Genomic DNA, 27094 nt, shown 5'->3' on the forward strand with positions numbered 1-27094 from the left:
GGAGTCTGCTTCCTCCTCTCTCTCTCTGCCCAGTCCAGCTCTTCTGCTCCCCTACTGCCCCACTCATGGTCACTCTCTCTCTTCTCTCAAATAAATAAATAAAATCTTTAAAAAAAAAAAATCAGCAGGCCTGGAGTGAAGTCCCTTTAGGGCGATGTCAGCTCTAACCTCCCACCCTCCCTTCTTCCCAAGAGAAATGTATTGGAATCATGTGGATTATCAGGCTGTCCTGACTTGGATTACACAGAAATGCAGCAATGAGGAGACAGTGGGATGGCATGGAGAGAGCCCCAGACAGAAAAGTAGATCTTCGCCACCCAGCTTCCTATGAGCGAGATGCTATGTCTAAGCCCTTTACACTCTTGTAAGATTTAAAACCATTAACATGCAGTGCTGACAGCCATGTGATAAGATATACACTCTCCTGCTCCTAATGCTAGTGGGAATGTACAGGGAGGGGATTTTCCCAGAAAGTAGGTGGCATTAAAATCAGGAGACTTAAAATGTTCAGTCTCTCTCTTTGACGCAGTAATCCCACTGTTACGGAATCTACTTAAAATGTCTTAGAGGGCACCTGGGTGGCTCATTCGGGTAAGCATCTGCCTTCGGCTCAGGTTGTGATCCCAGGATCCTGGGATCGAACCCTCCATCGGGCTCCCTGCTCAGTGAGGAGTCTGCTTCTCCCTCTCCCACTCCCCCGTCTTGTGTTCCCTCTCTTACTGTGTCTCTCTCTGTCAAGTAAATAAATAAAATATTTAAAAAAAAAGAAAGAAAGAAAAGAAAATGTCTTAGAGGGGCACCTGTGTGGCTCCGTTGGTGGAGGTTGCAACTCTCGATCTCGGGGTGGTGAGTTTCAGCCCCACATTGGTGATGGAGATTACTGTAAAAGAAAAAGAAGTAGCAACTGTATGTGACAGGAGGAGAGAGAGAAAGGCAGTGTGTGGTCAGCCGTGGATGATTGGCTCTGTGTTCATTGTGTGCAAATGCTGATTGGGCCCTAAGCTGTGAGCAGGCCCTGGGCTGAGCAGACATCAACAGGCAGGCTTCATTTCAACTACACAGCAACCCCCTAAGTTTGGTTCAGTCATCTCTCCCTGTTTTACAGCTGAGGAAACTGAGGCTTAGTGACTTGCTCCGGGTGGCATGGCCAGAGCAGGTGCCCAGTTCTTATTTACTTACTTACTTGTTGCAAGAATAAAGAGTTCTGCCCTCCAGTAGAATGCGAGCGGTCAGTGTGGTTGACGTGTCCCCCCGCTCTTGTTCTCCAGCGTGTGCAGTGAGGCCCTTGCCTACTTCATCACCGTGAATTCTGAGAGCCATCGGGAGGCCTGGACAAGTCTTCTGTTGTTACTTCTAACAAAAACCCTCAAAATAAACGATGAAAAGGTAAACACCAGGAAACTCTAATGTCCCCACCAGGACCTAGGTTTGGGTTCCTTTTTACTCAGAATTTAAAGTAATGATTTCCTTACTTCTTCTATAACTAGCACCATTCTAGATTTGTTAGAGGAAAGTTCATTCGTTACAAATTCGTATCATACTGGGGCTCTCTCTCTCAGAAATCCCCAGTGGAGAAAGGCTGATGTTGAAGCCATGCACACAGCAGTTGAACTGCAGGGATTTTGAGTGTGGCTGTGTTGGAAGAGAGGGTCCAGATAGCAAAGCCCTGGTTCAGAAGGGGGAATCTGCTTTGCTGAACTGAACGTTGACTTTGGTAGCAAAGCTGTCCCCAAAGAATTTGTGTTTGGAGTTAGACATAACTAAAAAATTCTAATTTGCGGGCGCCTGGGTGGCTCAGTGGGTTAAGCCGCTGCCTTCAGCTCAGGTCATGATCTCAGGGTCCTGGGATCGAGTCCCACATCGGGCTCTCTGCTCAGCGGAGAGCCTGCTTCCCTTCCTCTCTCTCTGCCTGTCTCTCTTGTGATTTCTCTCTGTCAAATAAATAAATTAAAAAAAAAATCTTTAAAAAAAAAATTCTAATTTGCAAATTTTTCCCACCAATTTTTTAAATAGCAAGAAAAAAACACCAATGTTGCAGGAGGTTCCAGGGCGAGATGAATGCTTTAGAGAAACTAGTACCCTAAAAAGGAGTTCCTTGTCTAATTTGATCTTTCTCCTTCTCTCCCACCTCAAGTTTAAAGCACATGCTTCTATGTACTACCCCTACTTGTGTGAAATTATGCAGTTTGACCTGATTCCTGAGCTCCGAGCAGTGCTGCGCAAGTTCTTCCTGCGGATAGGTGTTGTCTATAAGATATGGATTCCGGAAGAGCCATCCCAGGTACCAGGGACGCTGTCCCCAGTGTGGTAGCCCTGGTCCCTGCGGGCCACTGCTGCAGCCCTGCAGATCGTTCACGCCACCTCTGCCTGGCACAGCTCGTGGAGAGTCAGATCACAGAAATGGAGTCGGCATCTGGCAGCTCAGAATGGCCTGGAGGAAGCTGGCCTCGACGCGGGTCCCGTCAGTCCCTGGCTGAGACGTGCTGTTCCATTAAAGTGTTGCATACCCAGTTAACACAGTAGGTGGGGAGTCTGTTTCATCTCTGTCATTCCATCTTCCTGGCTAGACTGTCAAGCCCGTTGCCGCACCATTTCCTAGCAGAGTCCCGTGATCGGCTGTACGTGTTCTGTCGGAGGAAGTTGCTCTCCTTGAAAATACTGAACATAGCTGTAGAGGTTCGTGATTATTAGAGAGTATGTTAATAAAATTTCTTGTAACGGCTAAACGCCACCTAAAATATGCTGGATTTTTTGTCGTCGTTTGAGTGTGTTGGAGAATTTTGAACGTTTTTGTCAGTTGTGAGTCAGCCGTAGTTAGAGTCGTTTGGAGAAAGTGGGGAAGAAGGGTTGTTTTTGTTTTGTTAACGTCTGAGTGATTTTTAAAGTACTTTATGAAAAGCTATTATTGAAGATTTCACTGAAAGAGTTTAGTAATTAAGTTAGAATTAAGAGCTTGCAAGGTTAAAGAATTTAAAAAGGTAGTGCCTCCTGGCCCTCCCTGTTTTAGTAACGTGGGGAGAAAAAGTCTATAGGAAAAAGTAAAAAATGTAATGAAGACGATTAGCCTTCCTTGGAAGTAAGTATTTGTGGATGGGTATGAAAATTTCCGAAATAGATTGTCCATTTCACACCCTCTGATCTAATATATGAAGTGGTAACAAAAATGAAGTAATTTAACAGAGTTAATTTCTATTTGAGTAAACCTTTTGTTTTTACCTCAGAATAGTGAGTTTAGTGTCCCTGCTTTTGCACAGTCCCCATTCAGGGGCCTCCAGAGAGGTGGCTGTGTGGGAGAAGGGCCACCTGTGAAACTCCCCAGCCACGTGTCATGAGTCCTTGACCCAGAGGCAGCTTGGCTGAACTGTGACCGTGGCGGGAGATGGCCTGTGCCCAGGTGCCAGAACTCGAGCCTCGGAACTGCCTTCTTTGGAAGGGTTGGCGTCTGGGGGCCCTTATTGTGTTAACAAAGGTGCAGTAGTCTTAACTGGAGTTAGGGCTGAATCCTGATGCAGCAGTTTATGTAAAAGATTGCCACAAATGGGGCCTGACGCCTGCAGGCGGTCTGGTGGGAAGCTGGATTTACTCTGGGTTGTTGAGGAAGAGCACATGCACTTGACCCCGCCCCCTCACCCAGGGCTCCCCAGAGCCACGCTCCGCCGTGGTAGCAGTGTTACACAGAGTCATAACACACTCAGACTCCGGCCTGTGCCCTTCAGTCCTGGAAACTGGGTTGTATTGATGTCAACTCTGGTGCCTTAGAAGTTAGCAAGTTGGGAACGTATCTAAAATCAGATATTTTTTTCTTCATAGAGAAGGATTTCTGGTGCTTTTGTTTCCTAAGAAACTGAGTTCTTAAATTTGTTTGTGTTTAACAGCCTTGAGGAATGTTTGGTTTGGGCCAGCAGTACTCTTTTTTTTTTTTTTTTCTTTCCCCCAAAGTATTTTAATTTCTCTACCAAAGAAAAAAAAGAGCAGGTTTAGGTTTTTATGTTACTTACATACATTAGAGAAGAGGAGCTATACAATTTGGGAGGAAAGGACCGTGGGAGAATTTTACTGTGAATGGAAAACGTCAGCACCTTTGACTTACCTTGTCCTGGAATGCGTTATGTCCTTATGCTGCAGCCGAGACTCCCTCCCTGGTACTGTGGTCCGTCACAGCCTCTATACGTCCGTGCTCTCCATCCACATCTGTTCTGATGGCACGCGCAGGAACGTGCCACTGTGTCCCCACCTGGAGACTTTTGCTTTCCTCCTGAGGTTCTCATGTGCTGTTGTCTTCAACGGTGACCCGCCGGAGTCTTCCTGCCTTCTCTTTCATTCTTGCCACCTCTTGCAGAGCGGGAAGTGTGTGAGCTCATTTTGTTCCATGCCCGAACATTCAGCTTTGAATTTTTTTTTTTTAAACTCTGTCTTTTAAAACATTGGATTTTCCGAATGAGGCATACCAGCATGGAACCTTTTAAAAACCGGGATGTCAAACCATTTGGGGTGATTTTTCTTGCCGGTGGCCCGTGAAGTACAGAGGAATTCCTTACCTCTACTAATAAGCCATTCAGCCTAAATTCTACTTTGTGAATAAATCTGTTCTATCTCATGGTACATGTGGCTTGTGCCACTGAAACACTAGTGAGGAGAGGGTACGACAGCAGCCCCGGGCCAGGACGCCATTCACTAGCAAAGTTAGAGAAGATGAAGCATTTCCAAGGCCTTATTTCTTTGTCAGGATGCTTTAAGTGTTGATTATATGTGCTGGGTCTCTAGAGAAAGTTTTTGTTACAACACTGCTACTTTGAGCAATTTTGTTTTTCTGCGCTGTCTTTTAGGGAAATCACCAGCTCTGGCATCTTAACAACAAACGTGGATGGGAAATTTGATTGCTAATACGCATCTTTAGAGTCAAATACACCTTTTTCCTGTTACTCCTCACATACAACCAAAGAACTACATTATGGAAATTGTATCATAATATCTGGAAACAAAGCATTTTCCTCTGACAGGTGACTTTTGTACAAAATGCCCAAAAAAAAAAACAAACAAAAAAGAAACCCACAAAAAAAACCCTAGACCTTTTTGTTCTTTTGCGATTACGGCTCTCCATTTTGTAGTCTTTATCGTTACTGAAGGAACCTGCTGAGGGAGGCAAGTAAGACTGTCCCATTCAGTTGTTTGTTGTTACGATGCAAATGGATATTGGTTGAGACAGAAGCTAGATCCTTACTACTGCATTCTCTGAGTTCTGTTTTAACATTTGTGTTAAAGTAGACGTAACTTGAACTCATGTGAAATCCTGGAGTTTTGCTATCAGCAGCTTTGCAGTTGGAGAAACAAAGAAACCAAAGCTGAATATTTAAAAGAATGAGTCTATCTGGAAATCCTTGCTCTCAAAAAAAAAAAAAAAGACACTCATCAAAGGTGTAGTTTTTCTCAGTGTTCTAATTTTTTAAAAATTTTATCTTCATATTTGCATCAAATATTTCTTTATGTGCAAAATGTATGTTTTACCTCCTTAAAATGCCTAAAACTTAGTTAATAGCTACTTTTGTTTAATCTATACATGATGATGAAGTGCATTTAATATCGGTAATTTAATGAAAAGCATTCCTTGCCCAGTGGATGTATACATTTTTGAAAGAATAAGCCGAATTATATAATATGAAATGCTATGTAAAGTTTTCTATGTAAAAATATTATGTATAATACTGTTAAAATCCCATGCTTTAATCAGGTGGTAAATCAATAAAGTTTTAAAAGGAAAGCTGTTTTTAATAATTTGTATATATATATATATCTCAACCTGTAGTTTTGGGTACATTTGTTCTTGTGGCAGCTATAAGCTTGTAATTCTCAATTGGTAGTAAAATTTGATCTCAGTAGTTAACGAAAATAATTTCTAATGGGAGAATATTAATTCCAGGGTTTAATTACTTTAATTAAGGTTCATTTCTTCCCCTTTCCTCCCAGTGAAAGGGGAAAAAAGTCCAGCCGTGAGAAGATTCTTATTAATCTCTTGAATTCACTTTAACTCATTAATTAGTTTGACCAGTGGGTGAGTTCCCAAAAGAAGACAAAAATCTCTTCTTGCGGGCGTTGAGGGCAGGTTTGCAAAGGGAGACTGACAGGGTCGCCAACTTGGACACTGAGTGGAAGGCGATTCTAAGGTTCACAAAGGGTGCCACTTGGCTTTACTGCCTCTGAATTCAGAATCCATTCTTTCTGACATACCCTAAAATTGTAAATCACCATTGTACTTATAATACTCCCCCTGCTGAAATGAACTAATACTTTTCTTCCTTATTAATTTATTAGAATAGAACGATGACTCTCTGTGGTCCTGCATATCAGGTCCTTCTGGTGAAGAACAAAAGGAAAAGGTTTCTAAAGAGTCTTTATCTCACCGTAGCAGGTAGTGCCTGGGTTTTATCTAGAGCAGTCATTTTCAACCTGCTGCCACCAGGAATTTTCATTTCTGTCCCCAGGGGGCACTTGGGACACTTGGCAATGTCTGGAGACATTTTGGGTTGTCACAGCAGGCGGTCGGCGGGTCGGCAGGATGCTGGTAAACAGCCTCCACCAGAAGGAATTACCCAGCCTCAAGTTCTGACTGGTGCTGAGGTTGAAAACCCCTGAACTAATCTGACTCTGAGTCTAAAAAGGCTTCTTTGGTGTTATAGGACCCAGGAGTGAGTCTGTGGCAGATACAGTCAGCTTTCTTTGGCCTTCCTGTTTAAAAAAAAAAAAAAAAAAAAGTCACTTCTGCTTACCCATTTTAAAAAGGAGGGCATAATGAGGTCACTGGTTGAGGAAGGACCAACTCCACGTAATTTACTTAGAGTGCTATTATTTAAGCGATTTGCAAGGTAATTTCATCATCATGTGGCAGCGGTACCCTCTCTGCCCACAGACTGGAACACGTTTTAGACAAAAGTACATTTCCTTTTTCAAAGGACCAGAGTAGTTCCCCGGGATTTTTGCAAAGCCATGTAACATGCCTGTTATCCAGTTCAAGAAACCTGCCAGATCTTCCTTGAGTTAGTTATCTGTGTCCCATCTTGGGAGTGGCAGCTTCGTAAATGCCACGGCATACCCACAGCAGAAGAAGGGTTGAGGACTCCGCGAGGATTCTGGCAGAAACGACTTTAATATTTTTAAACATGTCTGTTTCCAGACACAAGCCAGCTTTATCTAGTGCTCAACTGAAGATTGAGCCTTTGCGGATAATTTTTATATAAGGTAGTTTTCATCTTTCCCAGAGACTCCCCATCGTTGCATAAAGCTTCTATAGCTCCTTCACCGACCTAATTTAGATTTGCTTGAAGAATGTATCTTGATTTGTGTTCAAGAAGCACCATGTGTTCTGGTAAACTTCTTAGCTTGAGTGAATTTGAGCTTAAATGATAGCATATTGATTTTCTTGTCCAGAGTGCTATGGGTTTCTGAGAAGCAAGCAAAAACCAGGCACCATTCTATATGAGAGGCCAGTGGGACAGCTCACGGAAGCTGGAATAAAGAACTCCGTGTACAGAAGGATTTGTGCTAACTTTCTGCCCCTTTGGGGGGCATCAGCAATAAGCAGGCTATTAACGTCACTTTTTTAAAGAACTAAAATTACTGATTGTTTACTGCACTGCAGATACTTTAGTGAGTGCTTTGCATACAGGAAGTCCTGTATGTCCATACAGCAACTGTATGAAATAGAGAGCATTCGACCTTCATTTTTTTTAAAGATTTTATTTATTTATTTGACAGAGAGAGATATCACAAATAGGCGGAGAGGCAGGCAGAGAGAGAGAGGAGGAAGCAGGCTCCCTGCTGAGCAAAGAGCCCAATGCGGGCTCCATCCCAGGACCCTGGGATCTTGACCTGAGCCGAAGGCAGAGGCTTTAACCCACTGAGCCACCCAGGCGCCCCTAGACCTCCATTTTTTTTAAGTGTATTTATTTATTTATTCATTTTCTTAATCTCTACACCCAATACGGGCTCAGACTTATGACCCCGAGATCAAGTCACATGCTTCATCAACTGAGCCACCCAGCTCCCCGAGTGTCCGACTCTTGATTTCAGCTCAGATTGTTATCTCCAGGTCATGAAATTGAGCCCCACATCGGGGTCCGAGCTCAGCCGTGGAGTCAGCTTGGGATTCTCTCTCCCTCTCCCTTTGCCCCTCCTTTTCCTGTTACCTCTCTCTAAAATAAATATGGGGGCCTGGGTGGCTCAGTCGGTTAAAGGTCTACCTTTGGCTGAGGTTAGGATCCAGAGTCCTAGGACCGAATCCCTGCTGAGCAGGGAGCCCACTTCTCCCTCTTCCTCTGCCCCTCTCCCTGCTCTCTCTCTTTCTCAAATAGATTAATAAAATCTTTTTTAAAAAACCAAATCATTAAAATAAATACATAAATAAAAGTTATATGTCAAAATAGTAAATATTTGAAAACACATTCCATCCTCCTTCCTTGACAAAACCTTTGCAACACCTGGAAGTCAAACACTGAATTCTCAAGCTCCTCAGAGTTCCAGGCCAGAACCCAGCAGTATAGGAAGAAATCAGCCCTTGTCCAGCCCCCTTTCTCTTCCCACCCCAAGCCTCAACCTGTACCACAAGGCTCTGAATGTGTGTGTGTGGATATGCAGCTCTGTCTGAACCCCCTGCAAACATATCTGTCCCCGAGTCATACAGCCAGTGGAGGGGTGCTCACAGCAGCTGTGTATCTGCTCTCAGGAGTGACCCAGCCAAGAGATTTCCACAGACCCTGCAAGAGGGCTTGGGGCTTGTTGGTGGGGAATTCCAGGGTCCTGTGCAAACCAGAAAGAGGTCTGAAAGGAGGTAGTAAGGGTTCTGGGTGAGCACACCCACCCACTCCGTGCATGGACCCCTCACCTGTGGGCAGCTGGAGCGGGACCAGAGCCACGCCCTCTAAAGCCTAGGGGCCAAGCCAAGGTCCAAAGGCCTGGCGAGGTCTACAGCTGTACCACCTGGGAAAATGCAGGACTGGGAACAATGGGAGGATGTCAAAAATATATTGCCACCCGGTTTCGGGATAGAGAAGAGCTAACACCGTCAAACAGTTGATATTTTTCAGATGCTTTTCCACAGGCCTCATCTTTGCTGGCTGTCATCTGCCCAGGCCCCCTGAGAAGCAAATTACTATTGCCTACGCTCCTGTAGAGATCAAAGAGCTCAACTGTAAGTAACTTGCCCAGTGTCATACAGATGGCATGAAGGTTTAACCTAGGTAGTCAAGTCCAAGCTTTTTTTTTTTTTTTTTTTTTTTTAAGCATCGTATTTCTTTGACAGAGAGAGAAAGAGCACAAGCACAAGGAACAGCAGGCAGAGGGAGAGGGAGAATCCGGCTTCCCGATGAGCAGGGAGCCCAATGCAGGCCTCTGTCCCAGGACCCTGGGATCATGACCTGAGCTGAAGGCAGACACACCCAGGTGCCCCCATGTTCTTAACTAGTATGCTACAACAGATCAAAGAAGAGGGACAGTAAAAGTCCAGTAAAAGATGTGTCAGGATATGTCAGTTCTATCTCAACAAAGCAGGGGGGATAAAAAGATATGCCAGGAAATTGTTAACCAAAAGAAAGCAGGTCTAACAATATTGATGTCAGACAAATAGAATTGGAAGAGGAGAGGTCTGAAAGGCCCAAAGAGGAATATTTCACAGCGTCAGATGGTAGGCAGACTTCATCGGGAAGAAACAGCATGAGCCTAATCTACGTGATAGCTTCAAAACATACGACAAGACAACTGAGTACACTTTAACCGTGACAAAGCCAGAATCCTGGTGAGAGACCAACGTGCCTCTCAGAGAACATCTGATAAAGCAAAATTAAGTAAAAGGGACACAGAGAACATAATAGATTACCTACAGTGCATGTCTTATTAGCAAAGGACCAAATCCTCTCACGTTTGTACCGAGTGAATTTTTCACCATGTGCGCATTGGCAGTTGTAGCAAACCTGGGAGTGTGTGCTCATGTTGGGGTGGGGAAGGGTGAGGTGGTAGAGATTCCCAAGGGAGCCTTCAGGTATCACCCATGGAGACTGGAGGAGGAGGACACACCCACCTTTCTGTGCCCCTCACCTGCATGGTTCTTCTTCCGGCTGCAAAGGGCGAGGGGAGTGGGTGCCACTAGACATGTCCACAGACATGATAACCTTGGCACACTCCAGGGCTCCCTGGCAGAGATGGTAGACCTACACTCGATGCCAGCCAGCTTCCTTCGCAATTAGCGTTCAAAGATGGGAAACTGTTAAATCATTACGGTTGTTCTCACCAGGACTGGAGGAAAATCTTTGCCTAGGAAAGCAGATTAGTATGATCAATTACTTGTTGCTGCAATGGTAAAAATATATCTTTTCCCCCAGTGTCCTAATAACATACCTTTCTCAGTAGACTTTATTTACATAGGGCATTTCATTCAACATTCAGTAATACTTATGGAGCAGGTGCTGTGTGCTAGGTGCTGGGGCCACAGCTGTAAATAAATAAGGTCCTTGTTCTAACAGAGTCCTTAAGCTGATGGGGGGGGGTAATTAACAAAGACAGTTGCAAAGTGATAAATGCTATGAAGAAACAATGATAGATTGAGGCTAAGGTTACCAGATGAAATACAGGACACCTGAGTCAATGTGAATTTCAGATAAACGATATATGACCTTTTAGAAGTATGTCCCATGCAACATTTATACTAAAAAATCATTCATTGCTTTTCTGAGATTCACATTGAACTGGGTGTCCTGTATTTTACTTGCTAAATCTGCAAACCTGGGTGCCTGGGTGGGCTCAGTTGGTTAAGTGTCTGCCTTTGGCTCAAGTCATGATCCCAAGGTCCTGGGTTCAAGTCCTGCATTGGGCTCCCTGCTCTGCGAGGAGTCTGCTTCTCCCTCTACCCCTTTCCCCCACTCATAATCTCCCACTCTCTCTCTGTCAAATAAATAAATAAAATCTTAAAAAAAAAATCTGGAACCCCTACATGTCGAGTGATTGGGTGTGGTGAGTGAGCAATTTTCAGACAAGGCCTTTCTGCAGCGGTGGCATTTGAGCAGGAATCTGGATGTACAGAGAGAGCGGGAGCCAGTTACTCAGGGGACTAGAAGAGCATTCTAGGCAGAGGGAAGGGCCAGTACAAACACTCTGAGGTGGGAATAAGCTTGGAGCTTGGAAGAACAGAAAGGAAGGCCAGGCAGCTAGGTTGAGTGAGGGTGGAGAGGGGGAGGGAGGAAGGCGATGAGGTCAGAAAGGTTGGCAGGGGTCAGAACTTGCAGGGTCTGTGGACTGAAGGAAGAGATGTTGAATAATTTTACAAAAAGTTACACCCAGGGGTGCTTGGGTGGCTCAATCGTTAAGTGTCTGCCTTTGGTTCTGGTCATGACCCTGGGGTCCTGGGATTGGGCCCTGCATTGGGCTCCCTGCTCAGTGGGGAGTTTGCTCTCCCACTGATCTCCTTCCTTGCTTGTGCTCTCTCTCTCTCTCACTCTGTCTTAAATAAATAAATAAAAGTTACATCCATGACTCTCAAACAGAGCAATTTTTGCATTTTAATCTCGGAATTGCTCTTACATGTTCATAGCTAGGGTGTGGTGAAAGATAAAGTTGGACATCCTTAAAGAAGTAAAAACAGATTTCATTCAGATACTCACAGTGCGAGAGAGAGAGTTGATTCGTACCGTGCAGAAGGGATTGGGTATTTTATTTTATTTATTTTTTATTTTTATTTTTTAAAGATTTTATTTATTTGACAGACAGAGATCACAAGCAGGCAGAGAGATGGGGGGAGGGGAGCAGGCTCCCTGCTGAGCAGAGAGCCTGATTGCGGGGCTTGATCCCAGGACCCTGAGATCATGACCTGAGCCAAAGGCAGAGGCTTAACCCACTGCGCCACCCAGGTGCCCCTTATTTTATTTTTTAAAGATTTTATTTATTTATTTGGAGAGAGAGAACATGTGGGCGGCAGAGGGAGAGAGAATCTCAAGCAGACTCCCTGAGCAGGGAGCCAGATGCAGGACTTGATTCCAGGCGCCTGGGATCATGACCTGAGCTGAAGGGTGCCACTTCAAAGACTGAGCCACCCAGGCATCCCTGATTGGGCATTTTAAAGGAGAAGGAGGGAACTGGGGAGAGAGTGAGGGCCAAAGTGAAAATTTGAAGCGTTGGTCGGTTGGTGTAAATGTCACCCGGCCTGCTCTGTCTACTAGCATTATCAAGGTTAGGCTCCCATCTGCCCCCAACAGGGAGAAACAGGCTTCACCTTTCTGATGATTGTATTTCAAAGGAATGGCTTTCAGGTCATTGAGAAAGACAATCCTGAATTGAAGAAGATACATCTACATCTGAAAGGGACAGAGGGAGGATTCACAATTCTAATCCTTTTTAGTAAATGCTCTAAGAAAGGGAGTTTGTGGCCTATACTCTTGGTGTAGGCTAGAACAAACACTAAATTTTCCTGGCAGCATTGAGCTTTCTCAAGTAGTTTTGTGTGTGTGTGCGTGCGCTCGCGCCTGTGCGCCCGTTGGGGTGGGGGTGGGGGCCACTGGGGTCATCCTAGGATCAGGGCCTTATACTTCTAGAAGCCATGTTCAGGTTTGGTCATGATGTGCTGAGAGTGCTGCGGTTCTCAGTGCCTGTATAATTCTGTTTTCTTATAATATTTGTTCCCTCGACTGATAACCAGATACACGCCTTTCCGCCCCCAGGGTAGCAAGCTAGCAGTTGCAAGGGATGGGCTCTGAAACCTGGGCCTGCTGGTGGCTGAAACTGAGGGCTGGGATTTCCCTAAGTCCTCATTGCTTCCTGTCATTGTCACACTTTATGGATCATAAGATCCTACAGCCTCTACCTCTAGAGTATGTCCTGAAGCTGTCCACTTGTCTCCCTATGCACAGCTACTCACTGGAATCCGGGGCATCATAGCTCCACCTCTCTCTCCAGGCTCCCTGCTTCAGGCTCTTCACCCCCACCCCCATACACTCCATTCCCACACAGCAACTGGTGGGCCTTTTAAAGTGTAGATTTGGATGCCTTAAGAGTGAGACCTAATCTAAACAGGGCTTAAGAGGCCTACATTATCTGGCCCCTGCTGGCCTCTCTAACTTCATCTCCGGCCTCTCTGCACTTCATTAAGCCCCAGGCCAGCTCACTCCTGCCTGAGAGCAAGCCCAGGCTGTTGACAGCCCCTCCTGGAATGCTCTCCAGGAGGATCTTGACACAGCTGTCTCCTTGTTGAAATTCAGGTCAAGTGTCACTTCTTCAGAGGTCTTCTCTGACCAACCAATGACCTTCCAAGTCACTGCCTGTCGTATCACCGTTTTAAATTTTCTCGTAGCGTATCAAGATCTGAAATTACCAAGATCTGCCTCTTTCTCTAAAACCAGCGCTCTGCGAGGGGCAGAAAGTTCTCCTCGGTCTGAGAGGTTATGGACGTGACTTTGAGCAGTTCGTTCAACAGCTATAGAAGACCTACTACGTGCCTCCCTGCAGCCCTACATCAGACTAGGTCGCACTCCGGCGGCCACTTGCTGAACCAGCGTCGGTTCTCAGAAAATGGGGATTGTGATGCCCCAGCCGCGGTCTGAGTCAAAGGGCACTGTTGCTTGTGACGTCAGCGCAAACACAGAGCGGGTCGCGATTGGCCATTCGAGCCTGGGTGGGCCCTGAGAGCCCCTGGCCCCACCCCCCGCCTCAGCCCCCCTCACGCATGCGCCCGGGCCGCAGCCTCGCCGCCGCGCCATTTTGCCGGGGTTTGAATGTGAGGCGGAGCGGCAGCAGGGGTGGGTAGTGCCGGCTACAGTCCGCGGCTGAGATTCCCTTCTCCGTTCCCGTATCCCCAAGAGGTGAGACCCGGGGCGTGCACGGCCTAGCAGGGTGGCCTCTCGGGACCCCGCTGAGGGAGGGATGCCGCGCTCCTGACACTTCCGAGCGCTGGGAAGCAAAGACCGCGCCTCTGGGCGAGAGCGGAATGCGGGCCGTGCTTCGGCCGGTGCCGTCGGGCGAGTCTTTTCCTGCGCGGACGGGTCACGCCTAACCCCGCGGCGTTCCAGGGCTCAGGCCTAAGCCTGGCGGCCCCTGGCCTGTGAGGGGCAAGGGCCCCCGAGGCGCGGCCTAACGCGAGCCGCCCGAGCGCCCGCCCCTTCCCCCGCCAGCGCCGCGCGGATTGGCCGCACCGCCGCCGGGCCGCTGGGGAAGGCCTCCTCTCATTGGTTGCGCCCGCGCGTCCGTCCTCGTCGCTCCCGGCCACCCGCAACGTGAGCGGGGTTCCGCGGCAAGGCCTGTCCCGCCGGGCTGCGGGGCGGAAGCCGGCCGCCGCCCAGACGGTCTCTTCCCCGGTCCCCGGGACTCACGTTCTGATCGGAAGGGGGGCCTTTAATCTCCCTGTGCCTCAGTCTCTGACTGTAAGAGGGCGTCGTGATCTCACTTTGCTGGGTTGTTTGAGGGTTACATTCTAGTCCATGCACCTGCCCAGGGATGTAGGGTCCCGCTCTCCGGGGGAGACGCGAGAGTGTAGTAGTTCGGGGACATGAGCTTTGGAATTAACAAGGCCTGGGTTGGTTCCAGAGTTGGCCTCCCTGGGAGTGCGGTGTAGGGCTAGTCGCTTCATCCCTCGGAGTCTCCCCATTTCCTTATCCGCAGAGTGGGGTTGAAAACCATCTGCTTCGCAAAGTGGCCGTGAGGATCCACGGAGTTACTACCGTGGTTTACAGAGTCCCACCCGAAGCGACCCGAAGCCACTGCTGACTTTCTGTTTTCTTAAATGTTCCAAGCTCGTGCCCACCGTAGAGCGTTTGGTCATGCCTTTCGTTTGCTCTGAAATCGTTAATATCAGAGCTTTGCAAGGCTGGGTCCCTGTCCTTTAAGTCTCGTGCCCCCTTATACCTTCTTTGACCAAGTTCTCTAAGGACTTCTTTCAGCTTTTGACGTACTGACATTTATCTTTAAGTAGAATTACTTAGCTTTGTTCATTGTCTTTCTCAGCTGCTGGATTGTGAGCTTCAAGAGCAAGGACCTTGTCTGTCCTGTTTAGGGCTATGTTCTGGTGATGAGTGCTTACCACGTGGTAGATGCACAAGTGTTGTTACTCCTTGGAGGCAGAGAAGGGGCACTTTTTACTCTTTGGTCCCACCTGTGTACTCTTCTCTTCCCCTAAGCCCCCTCCCCATAGTTGGAATTTTTTTTTACCTGTGTGTGTGTGTCTCCACTATCCGCACAGTTCCTAGGATGCTTGATTCACCTTGTCTCCCTCCAAGACACTTCGACTTCTTTCTGCCAGTGCAAGGGAGTTTTCTCTTCCGATTTGGTTCCTTTGATTTCTGCTACTTGGAGGCTGGGATGGAAGGTTTCCTATATAGGTTCGGATGTGTTTGAGAGCAGTACTCTAGCTTTGGAATTAGTTTGTTCCTTCATTCATCTAATAACTATAGAGCATCCCACTCTGGGAATACAGTGAAGAAATAAAAAAGGATAAAGTCCTTTCCCTTGGGGAACTTACATGCTAATGGGAGAAAGAAACTGTAATACAAATAAATGAATTAGGTAATTTCTCTGGGGGCACCTGAGTGGCTCAGCTGGTTAAGGGTCCAGCTTGATTTTGGCTCAGGTCGTGATCTCAGGGTTGTAAGAATGAGCCCGTGTCATGCTCTGTGCTGGGTGTAGAGTTTGCTTAGGATTCTCTGTCCCTCCCACCTTCTCTTGGTCTCTCACTCCCCTCCTTTCCTCCCTCTCAAAAAAAAAACAAACAACAAAAAAAACAAGTTTCTCTACAGAGGTGATATTTGACCTAAGATCAGGAAAGGTAAGGGGACAGAGCATTCCAGGCAGAGGGAATAGAAAGTAAGTACAGAGGCTTAAGGACACGAACAGACTTAGAATACTGGAATATTGGAGGAAAATCCAGTTTGCTACAGTATGAAGGAAGGAGAGGCATCCAGGGGCCAGATCATAGGGTTTTGTAGGCAATATACAGTTTGGATTTGATTCTAAGTGGTCTGTTCCTGTGATTAGATTTGGCAGGGGGTGGGTCGAGGTGTTGGGGTATGTTCTTGATATGTGTGTGCTAGATAGTTTTCATTCATTGGATCTCTTTCCCTTTCCCCAGATGTAAGGACTCAGGAATGTTCTCTAATGTGGAGGAAATATCTAAGGAAAAAGCACAGATCTTGGATCAGCTTATGTCACAGATGTCTGTGAGATGGCCTTGGAAAGCAGAGTCTGTGTTCCTAAAGTCTTCATCCATAACTGAGGGCCTGTGGGAAGAGGCTAGACATATAGGTCCAGCCATTCATTCAATAAGAAGAACTTGGAATTTAGATAAGTCTGTCATCACTGATTTCTTGTGGTACATGTGTTTTTGTTTTTAACCGAATTGGTAGGGATTTCCAAAGATCTGTGGAAAAAGTAACGTACCTCGTATAAAGGCAAAATAATGAATTTTCCATTTCAAGTTTGAATCTTTATTTTAAAATCGGTAACACAGGGTGTCTGGGTGGCGCAGATGGTTAAGCATCTGCCTTCGGCTCAGATCCTGATCTCCTGGTCCTGGGATTGAGACCCACATCGAGCTCCCAGCTCAGCGGGGAGTCTGCTTCTCCCTCTGCCTTTCCTCCCTGCTTGTGTGTGTGCTCTGTCTTTCTCTCTCTAAGGAATAAATAAAATCTTTTTTAAAAAATCAATAACACTTTCTACATTTACATATTGCTGATATTTTCAAGAGTCATAGTACTTTCACCTGTGGCCAAATTAGATAGCTTAATTAGACATTGATCTTGCCAATATATTGTGAATACCTGTGGAATATTCTCTAAAGTTACTTGATTTTTCACGCTTTCCCAAATGTGGGTTAAGCTTATCATTTTTTTTTTTTTAAATTTTATTTATTTGACAGAGACACAGCAAGAGAGGGAACACAAGCAGGGAGAGTGGGAGAGGGAGAAGCAAGCTTCCCACTGAGCGGCGAACCCTATCTGGGGCTCGATCCCTGGACCCTGGGATCATGACCTGAGCTGAAGGCAGATGCCTAGTGACGGAGCCACCCAGGCACCCCACAATTTCTTTTTATTTTTTTATCTTATTTTTTTTAAAGATTTTTTATTTATTTGATATATAGAGAGAGATCACAAGTAGAGAGGCAAGTAGAGAGAGAGGGGGAAGCAGGCTCCCTGCTGAGCAGAGAGACCGATGTGGGGCTCGATTCCAGGACCCTGAGATCATGACCTGAGCCAAAGGCAGAGGCTTAACCCACTGAGCTGCCCAGGCGCCCCCACAATTTCTTTTTAAAGATTTTATTTATTTATTTATTAGGAAGCACCACACACACAAGTGGGGGGAGGGCAGAGAGATGGGGGAGAAGCAGATTCCCCACCGAGCAGGGAGACTTATACAGGGCTGGATCCCAGGACCCTTGAAATCATGACCTGAGCCAAAGGCAGACGCTTAACTGACTGGTCCACCCAGGCGCCCCTATCATTTGTTTTTTTAGTCATTATCACTAGGGAGATACAAAAAAGGCTTGTTGACAAATATTACTGAACGCAAGGATCTGTGTAGTATTTTGACTTTCAGGAATTGTTGCATGCATATTTATATATCCCCATGCACCCCCACTTTTTTTTTTAAACTTACAAATAGTCCTGCTTAGTACCTAAACTTTGTCATTTTAGGGTTGTTCTATCGTGTGGTCTTAGAGTCTGTTGTCCCCACCTCTTCCTGTAGTCACAGTCGATTGATCAAAACAAACGTGTAGAATGATGGAATGTTTTTGATGGAAAAAATTAAGGGAGTGCAGCTTTTGAAAATAGTACAAGAAATATGTGGTAGATACCTATCACTATTGTAAAGCACTAGGGACACTGAAGTGAACGAAACACAAAGCCTGTACAAGAAAGCAAAGTGGTAGCCGTACAAAATTTGGAAGTTTGGAACTTGGAAAAATAGTAAGGGAATGGAGAATAACTGGGATGGGTCATCGTTTAGCTAGGATGGTCCAGGAAGGCATCTTGACCTTGGAAAGAGACCCGAATGAAGTGGGCAGTGAGCCATGCATCTCTCCAGAGTCAGAGCTGTTCAGGCAAGTGGAAGAGTAAGTGGAAAGCCCTGAGACAAGAGTACAAGCACTGGCATATGTGAACAGTAATACAGGACGAATTTCAGATTCACTTCTTGAAAAACTTCTGAATGAACAGACGTTCATTCTGGTGGTTGAGTTGTCATTTTTTTATCTTGCAGATGTAAGAGTTCCCATGTTAAGTTGGGGCTCCTCGTAAGTGACCCTCGAAGAATAGTCTGTAATATACACTGAGAACTCCTGTTTTACTTCGTTAAACGACATACTGACTCATCCTTTAATTCATTCAACAAATGCTTACTGAGTATCTTCTGTGTGCCAGGCACGACAAAGACAAGACCTACAAAGTCCCTGCCCTAAGGAGCTTACAATAAGGATGACAAGAATATCAAAGATACTTCAGATGATGGTTACTGCTGTTAATAGTGTAATGGCGGGGGGGGGGGTGTGCCTGGGTGGCTCAGTGGGTTAGGCCTCTGCCTTCAGCTCAGGTCATGATCCCAGGATCCTGGGATCAAGCCCCTCATTGGGCTCTCTTCTCAGTGGGGAGCCTGCTTCTCCCTCTCTCTCTGCCTGCCTCTCTGCCTACTTGTGATCTATCTCTTTGTCAAATTAATAAGTAAATAAAAATCTTAAAAAAATTTTTTTAAAAAAATAGTGTAATAGGAACAAGATAGATGCTAATGGTAAAAGGCCCTTTTGAGGAGTTGACAGTGGGCTGACAGCTGAATGATACCCAAATTAGAGGGAAGAGCGTTATTACAGCTTGGAGAACAGTCTGGGCTGCTTCATGCAACAGAGGGAGGGCTTTATGGCTTGAACTTAGAGCCAAAAAGAAGCCTAAAGAAAGTAAATGAGGTTGAGAGGTGTCAGATTGCATGGGATTCTGCCATGGTAGAGTGTGGATTTTGGGTTTTTTGTTTTGTTTTGTTTTTTTCTTTTTGAGATTTATTTTTAAAGAAAGAAAGAGTGCATGTGCTAGAAAGAGTTCACATGGAGGGGAGGGGCAGAGGGAGAAAAATCTCAAGCAAACTCCCTGCTATGGAGCCCGACTTGGGGCTCGATCTTACGACCCATGAAATCATGACCTGAGCTACAATTACAAGTCGGTTGTTTAACCAACTGAGCCACCCAGGTGCCCCAAGAGTTTGGATTTTTTTTTAAAGATTTTATTTATTTATTTGACACAGGGAGACATAGCAAGAGAGGGAACACAATCAGGGGGATTGGGAGAGGGAGAAGCAGGCTTCCCGCTGAGCAGGGAGCCCATGTGGGGCTCGATCCCCTGACCTTTGGATCATGACCTGAGTCGAAGGCAAACGCTTAATGACTGAGCCACCTAGGCACCCTGGATCAATTTTAATATGGCTAATTATGAGGAATATAAGAGATTTTGTTGAGATATATTTAGTGCTTTAAGAACATAATGAAGAAAGTTAGTTGGGTGCCTGGATGGCTTAGTGGGTTGAGCGATTGGCTCTTGATTTCTGCTTGACATAATCTCAGGGTCCTGGGATCGAGCCCTGTGTGGGGATCGGAGCTCAGTGAGGAATCTGCTTAAGGATTCTTTCTGTTCCTCTCCCTCTGCCCCATCCCCTGCTCGCAAGCACGCGTGCTCTCTTTCTCTCCCTAAAGTAAGTAAATCTTTAAAAAAAAGAAAAGAAAGTTAGTGAAATGTAGTATTACTGAGGAGTGTATTAAACTCAACAGGATGGGGGTTCCTGCATGGCTGTCGGTTAAGTGTCAGGACTCTTGATCTTCGCTCAGGTCTTGATCTCAGGGTGGTGAGATCAAGGCTTGCTTTGGCCCCATGCGGGGCATGGAGCCTACTTTAAAAAATAAATAAAGGATATAGTGCTCGCTTCGGCAGCACATATACTAAAAAATAAATAAAGGATATATTTTTTAAAACTCAACAGAATAGACCCAGTTAATCTCTGTAATCCTCCCAACACATATACACAGTTTCTAGCATGTTGCCTTGCATAAATTTCAAAAGGCAGAACAAATTTGTGTGGCAAAGAAAGACAGGGTTTTGTTTTGGGGTGGTTTTTTTTTTTGTTTTTTTTTTTTTTTTTTTTTTTTGCTCACACACTGATGTAAATGATTTTGCTTGGCAATAGCAAACTTTCATGATTTCATAACAGATTAAACATTTCAGCACAAAAAAAGAATGGGAAATGAATTGATTAAATTACTTTCCAAAGTTGTTTTGTTTTTAATATTTTATTTATTTGGGAGAGAGAGAGCACACGAGCAGAGGGAGAGGGAGAAGCAGACTCCGCTGCTGAGCAGGGAAGCCGACACAGGGCTCCATCACAGGACCTTGGCTGGGATCATGACCCGAACCAAAGGCGAACGCTTAACCCACTGACCCACCCAAGCACCTCTTTCCAAAGTTTTATATAATAAAGTAGTTCTGTGGCCAAGTAATTGGGGGAACTCTGGATTAAACAACATTAAACTGATAACTTATTGTTTGAGTTCCTGAAACCTTTAAAGTGAATCTCCAAAAGAAGGGGAATATAATGTGTAGCATTTTCCGAACTTTTTTTTTTTTTTTAAGATTTTATATTTAAGGGGCATCTGACTGTCTTAGAGGAGCATGTGACTCTTGATCTCAGGGTTGTGAGTTTGAGCACCACGTTGGGTGTGGAAATTACTTAAAAAATAAAATATAAAAAATCTTGAAATCTTAAAAAAATTTTTTTTTTGTTTTTAAGAAATCTCTACATCCAGCATGTGGCTTGAACTCAAAATCACAAGATCAAGAGTCACATGCTTTACTGATTGAGCCAGCCCGGTGCCCCTGCATTTTCCAAAGTTTGTTTTTTTGTTTTTTAAGATTTTATTTATTTATTTGACAGAGAGAGGGAACACAAACAAGGGGAGCAGGAGAGGGAGAAGCAGGCCTCCCGCTGAGCAGGGAGCCTGATGCGGGCTCGATCCCAGGACGCTGGGATAATGACCTGAGCCAGAGGCAGATGCTTAATGACTGAGCTACCCAGGGGCCCTATTTTCCAAAGTTTTGATCTAAAACTCAGAAAGGGGGGGGGGGGGCGCCTGGGTGCCTCTCTGCCTACTTGTGATCTTGTCCATCAAATAAATAAATAAAATCTTAAAAAAAACAAACAACTCAGGAAGGGTAGCCTCTCAAAGTGTGTGTATGGTTGAGTGGTATTTGATATTCATGCCATAGAGTGGTTTGCACTGGGTCAAAGGAAGTGAATAGATAGATGGAGGAATCTACTGAATAAGAATATTGGCTTCCCTTATGATAGAAACGTTTTCCAGTTAAAGGAAAAGATGAGCAAGGAGAATATGGATAGTTTCAAACAAATCATTCTCCTCAGAAGTTTGTAGTTTCTGGCTGTGGAGGGATATGCTGCACAAGCACAGCATTAGCTATGGCCCTTGTCTGGAGCATTAGCTGACCGCCCCCTCCGGTCAAGATGACCTTTCTACGCTAAGCCCAGTGTTTCCACTCTAGTTCAGTCCCCTGTCATTATTATTTCCCCCGAGAGATCGTTTTAGTTAATAGGAAGAGCGTAGACCTTATAGAGTCAGACTGATTTGAATCTGACTTTTATAACTATGTGTGATTTGGGGCAAGTTAGTTAATCTCTCCGAGTCTCCTTATATGTAAAATGGTTATCATATGAAATGATACAAGCTGTACAAAACATCTGCCATTGTGCTTTTCTCCCAATTTATATTTTTTAAATTTTTTTAAAAGATTTTATTTGTTTGATAGAGATCACAAGTAGGCTGAGAGGCAGGCAGAGAGAGGTGGGGGAAGCAGGATCCCCTCTGAGCAGAGAGCCCGATGCGATGCTCAATCCCAGGACCCTGGGATCATGACCTGAACCGAAGGCAGAGACTTTAACCCACTAAGCCACCCAGACGCTCCTTAAATTTTTTTTTTATTAACATATAATGTATTATTTGCCCCATGGGTATAGGTCTGTGAATGGTCAGGCTTACTTCACAGCACTCCCCATAGCACATACCCTCCCTGATGTCCATAACCCCACCACCCTCTGCCCCACGACCACCCCCCCGCCCCCCGCAACCCTCAGTTTGTTTTGTGAGATTAAGATTCTCTTATAGTTTGTCTCCCTCCTGATCCCATCTTGCCTTCCCCCAGTTTAAAAAAAAAAAAAAAAGTGTCCTAACACATCTTCACTTGTTCTTCTCAGCTCCATTCTGCAAATCATTGCCAGCCCAACGTTCATATACTCCACTTTCTTTTCTTTTCTTTAAATTCTTTTTTTTTTTTTTTAAAGATTTATTTATTTGACAGATAGAGATTACAAGTAGGCAGAGAGGCAGGCAGAGAGAGAGGAGGAAGCAGGCTCCCCACTGAGCAGAGAGCCCGATGCGGGGCTCGATCCCAGCACCCCGGGATCATGACCTGAGCTGAAGGCAGAGGCTTTAACCCGCTGAGCCACCCAGGCGCCCCTCTTTTCTTTTTTTTAAGATTTTATTTATTTATTTGACAGAGAGAGGTGGGGGAAGCAGGCTCCCAGCTGAGCAGAGAGCTCCGATGCGGGTCTGGATCCGAGGACCCAGGATCATGACCTGAGCCGAAGGCAGAGGCTTTAACCCACTGAGCCACCCAGGCACCCCTCATATACTCCACTTTCATTAAGTTTTTACTCATTCCAAAAATCCTTTAATGCCTTCCTGTTGTACATTAAGTCATGAAACTCTTCAGCAAACTATTGAGGAAACTATATGATTTGATCTCAGCCTCCGGTTCCTCTGTTCTCCAAAGGAGCTATGTATTTTTCCTGTTTCTTTGCTCACACTAGTTCTTGTATGAGATGGGTCTTCATTCTACTTTACCTTTCCAGTTCTATGTATCCTTCAAATTTAGCTAAAAACGGCCTCTTAGAAATCTTGGCCCACATGCAAATGTAGGCCAAGTGACTCTCTTAATAACTTCCTAGCAGTGAAGTTACTGTTTGTGATTCATTTAGCACCTCTACTCTAGAGAACAAACATGTGTCAGGGTTTCTTTTTGGAAGCACATATTGTGGATTATGCAACTTTCCTGTGGGGTGTGGGGTAGCACTGTGCAATCAAACACATTAATATTTCTTTTTTTTTAAAGATTTAAAAAAAAATTTATTAGAGAAAGAATGTGTGTGAGAGAGAGAAAGCATATGAAGGGGGGAAGGGGGAGAGTCAGAGGGAGAAGCAGACTCTCTGCCTCTGGAGCAGGGAGCCGGATGCGGGGCTGGGTGCCAGGATTCCAGGATCATGACCTGAGCCGAAGGCAGTGTCTTAACCAACTGAGCCACCCAGGCGCCCCCACATTTCTTAAGTAAAAAAAGTTTATATACTAAGTAAGATACTTTATTTATAGCCTCAGGCACTTTGGGCCAGGTTTTGCTGCAAAATGAGTTTGTCAAACTTTAAAACAACAACGACAACAAGGGGCACGGGGTGGCTCAGTTGACTCTTGATCTCCGCTCAGGGTTGTGAGTTCAAGCCCAGCATTGGGCTTCATGCTGAGCTTGGGACCTCTTAAAAAAAAAAAACACACAGTAACTTTCAGTTTTAGACTTTTGGATGTCAAAACTGCAGGAAAGGGATTACAGTCTATAGCTGGCATTGAAGTTATGTTTTGTCTTCCAACTAATGTTTAAATAAGTTCCTTTGAGAGTCTGAATTTAATTAACCTTTGACAGATTCATTTTATTTAATTATTTATTTTAAAGATTTTATTTCTTTGAGGGCGCCTGGGTGGCTCAGTGGGTTAAGTCTCTGCCTTCGGCTCAGGTCATGATCTCAGGGTCCTGGGATTGAGTCCCACGTCAGGCTCTCTGCTCAGTGGGGAGCCTGCTTCCTCCTCTCTCTTTGCCTGCCTCTCTGCCTACTCGTGATCTCTCTGTCAAATAAATAAATAAAATCTTTAAAGATTTTATTTATTTGACAGAGAGCTAGCACAAGCAGGCAGAGCGGCAGGGAGTGGGAGAAGCAGGCTCCCCACTGAGCAGGGATCCTGATGTGGGGCTCCATTCCAAGGCCCTGGGAATCATGACCTGAGTTGAAGGCAGCTGCTTAACTGAGTGAGCCACTCAGGCACCCCAACAGAGTCATTTTAAAAATACAATAAAAGAGGCGCCTTGGTGGCTCAGGTGGTTAAACATCTGCTTTCAGCTCAGGTCATAATCCCAGGGTTCTGGGATAGAGCCTTGCGTCTGGCTCCCTGCTCAGCGGGGAGTCTGCTTCTCCCTCTGCCTCTGGGTTGTGTTTGCTCTCTCATTCTCTCTCTCAAATAAATAAAATCTTTAAAAAAATAGAATTTTAATAACTTTCTTATTTTTTAATTCACCAAAATGACTTTTATTTGAATTTGCTACATAGACAGCGAATGGTAATTCCTGGCACTTGATATCTTGTCCACACATGAAAAGGTTTACGAAACCAGTAAATGACATTTTGAAAAGGGTCTTCTGTCATAAATCCAGGATAGGCCTGTTTAGCACAATTCAATACTATTCCTTCAGTACTTTATAAATGGCATTTTCTTCTACTTGTATCCATTTCCTGGGGTTTATGGACCCATTCATAGTCTCCATATTTAGAATCAAAGGTTCCTTTCTGAAGAGATCTTAATTTTATGGTAAAACGTGGTCCAAGTTCTTGAATTCCCACTTTCTTTTCACTCTTGAATATATACCTATGAAGTCTGAAGAAGATATAGTCCCGTTGATTGTGGAATGTGGCAACTTCCCTCCCTATGAACTGCAGATTATGGGGAAAGAGAGATGCAAACATACGTCCAACAGAATGACCCAGCCTGTTTTAAAGTTATTCAAAATTATTTCAGGTATGTGTTCTATAGGGTCCTTGCCTCTTCTCTTAATTTTTTTTTTTTTTTTTCAATTTATTTGACACAGAGAGACAGTGACAGAGGCAACAGAAGCCGGGGGAGTAGGAGAGGGAGAAGCAGGCCTCCTGCTGAGGAGGGAGCTGGATGCAGGGCTCCATCCTAGGACGCTAGGATCATGACCTGAGCTGAAGGTGGATGCCTAATGACTGGGCCACCCAGGCGCCCCCTTTCTCTTAATTTCTTTACGCAAATGAACACTGCTCATTTTAAAATGAGCAGTTGAGCCATATTGCAAGTGACTTAGAATTAATCCATTTGGTGTTTTACGATCCTCATTAATAATGATCAGATTTGTGCAGTCTCTTGAAATGCACTGTGGAATAATGTTTTTCAGAGCCAGTCCTCTTCTGTAATAAACATGTGAGTTTGGTAAAACTGGAGAGCTGTTCACAGAGTCATACTGTTCTCCCATGAGGTCTGTCTGATGTTGCGATGAGAATCTTGGGAGAAGTTTGTCTGTTGAAGTAAGAAGCAAATTCATCTGTAGCGTCATCCTAAGCAACCTCTTTTCATCGTATGCTCTCTGGTTGTCAATGGTCTTTGGTATAGGCTTTAGTGGAGCCTTATTACCAAGAGCTTCTCTTTCTTTCTTTTTCTTTCTTTTTTTTTTTTTTAATTTATTTATTTGACAGAAACATTGGGAGAGGGAACACAAGCAGGGGGAATGGGAGAGGGAGAAGCAGGCTCCTTGTAGAGCAGAGAGCCTGATGCGGGGGATCATGACCTGAGCCAAAGGCAGACACTTACCGACTGAGCCACCTGGCGCCCCTTTCTCTCTTAAGTTTTTTCTTAATTGCCAACTTTTTCTTACATTGCTGCTGTTTCCACCGCGTGAACATTAAATGTAGCTCTTGTTTGTTCTTAATTTCTGAAATGCTGAAGCCTGGGGGGAAGGCGGCCACTTTCAGGGGTTGGACCCCGCTTTCTGTCACTCCATCCTCAGCCACTGTAGCCCCCTGAGGTTCTTCAGCGGTTGCTTTCCATTTTAGGTCTGTCTCTCCTCGGCTCCTGCTCTTATCCCTGGCCTTCGCCATGGTGTTTGCTTCCTTAATAACTTTCTCATTGCAAATGTGATACATATAGTAGTTGTAAGATATTGGGAGAATCTAGTAGAATACGAAAAGAAAAAAAATGTCCAGTGTTCATCACATCAACTGTACTGTTGTTTACGTTTTGGAGTTTAGTTTTAGTTTTTCTATGTATTGGGGTATATGTAAATTTAAGAATTTATTTATTTAAAGAGTTTATTTATTTATTTGACAGATCACAAGTAGGCAGAGAGGCAGGCAGAGAGAGAGGAAGGGAAGCAGGCTTCCTGCTGAGCAGAGAGCCCGATGAAGGGACTCAAGCCCAGGACCCTGGGATCATGACCTGAGCTGAAGGCAGAGGCTTTAACCCACTGAACCACCCAGGCGCCCCTAAGAATTTATTTTTAAGTAACCTCTATACCCACTGTGGGACTTAAAACTCCCAAGATTAAGAGTGGCATGCTCTACCAACTGAACCTGCCAGGTGCCCCTAAATTTTTTTCACATAATTTGAATTGTGGTGTATTTGATCTTTTCCACTTAGCTTTATTATGTTTTACAAAAATTATTACATACTTAATCCTTAATCTTTTTCTTGTCATAGAAACCCCAAATTAAGTTTGGTGCATGGATGCCCTGAGAAGACTACATTTCCCTGGGTTCCCTGGGAGCTAGTGCAGTTTTAGGGGCACCTGGGTGGCTCAGTAGGTTAAGCCCCGTTCGACTCCTGATTTCAGTTCAGGTTATGATCTCAGGGTCATAAGATCAAGCCTTGTTTGGGCTTGTGCTGGGCGTGGTGCATGCTTAAGATTCTCTCTCCCATCTCCCACTGCTCCGCCTCCCTTTCCGCCCCACCCCAAAGAAACAAATACAGTTTTAAAAAATAGCTTTATTGAAATATAACGTACTGTGAATTCATCTTAGTGTACTTTTTGGTGACTGTCATTAATTTTACACAGTTGTGCATCCATCACCATACTCACATTACGGTTTTAGAACATTTTTATTGCCCCAGAAAGTTCTGTTGTTTTGCATTTAATTTTATCTACTCACCAAGAACTCAGAGATCACAACGTCCTATTTTATAGTGTTCTCAAGTTTTTTTGT

The 27094-nt window shown here is 44.9% G+C and overlaps 2 protein-coding genes and 1 pseudogene across 2 annotated transcripts in view; 2 read left to right on the forward strand and 1 right to left on the reverse strand.

Annotated features, from left to right (window-relative positions):
- ARFGEF2 (ADP ribosylation factor guanine nucleotide exchange factor 2) overlaps positions 1 to 5758 on the forward strand; it is a 101448-nt gene extending 95690 nt beyond the window's left edge. The window contains exons 38-39 of the mRNA XM_045980405.1: positions 1269 to 1386; positions 2135 to 5758. Of these exons, the coding sequence (XP_045836361.1) occupies positions 1269 to 1386; positions 2135 to 2311 (295 nt within the window). The 3' untranslated portion in view covers positions 2312 to 5758. The remainder of the gene's footprint in view (positions 1 to 1268; positions 1387 to 2134) is intronic.
- Positions 5759 to 13702: 7944 nt separating this feature from the next.
- The window catches only part of CSE1L (chromosome segregation 1 like), a 49679-nt gene continuing 36287 nt past the window's right edge, over positions 13703 to 27094 (forward strand). The window contains exon 1 of the mRNA XM_045981301.1: positions 13703 to 13832. The gene's annotated coding sequence lies outside the window, so the exon portion shown is untranslated. The remainder of the gene's footprint in view (positions 13833 to 27094) is intronic.
- On the reverse strand, positions 24578 to 25999 carry LOC123926934 (annotated as a pseudogene).

The sequence above is a fragment of the Meles meles genome, chromosome 16 (assembly GCF_922984935.1).
Source record: "Meles meles chromosome 16, mMelMel3.1 paternal haplotype, whole genome shotgun sequence".
NCBI classification, from domain to species: domain Eukaryota; kingdom Metazoa; phylum Chordata; class Mammalia; order Carnivora; family Mustelidae; genus Meles; species Meles meles.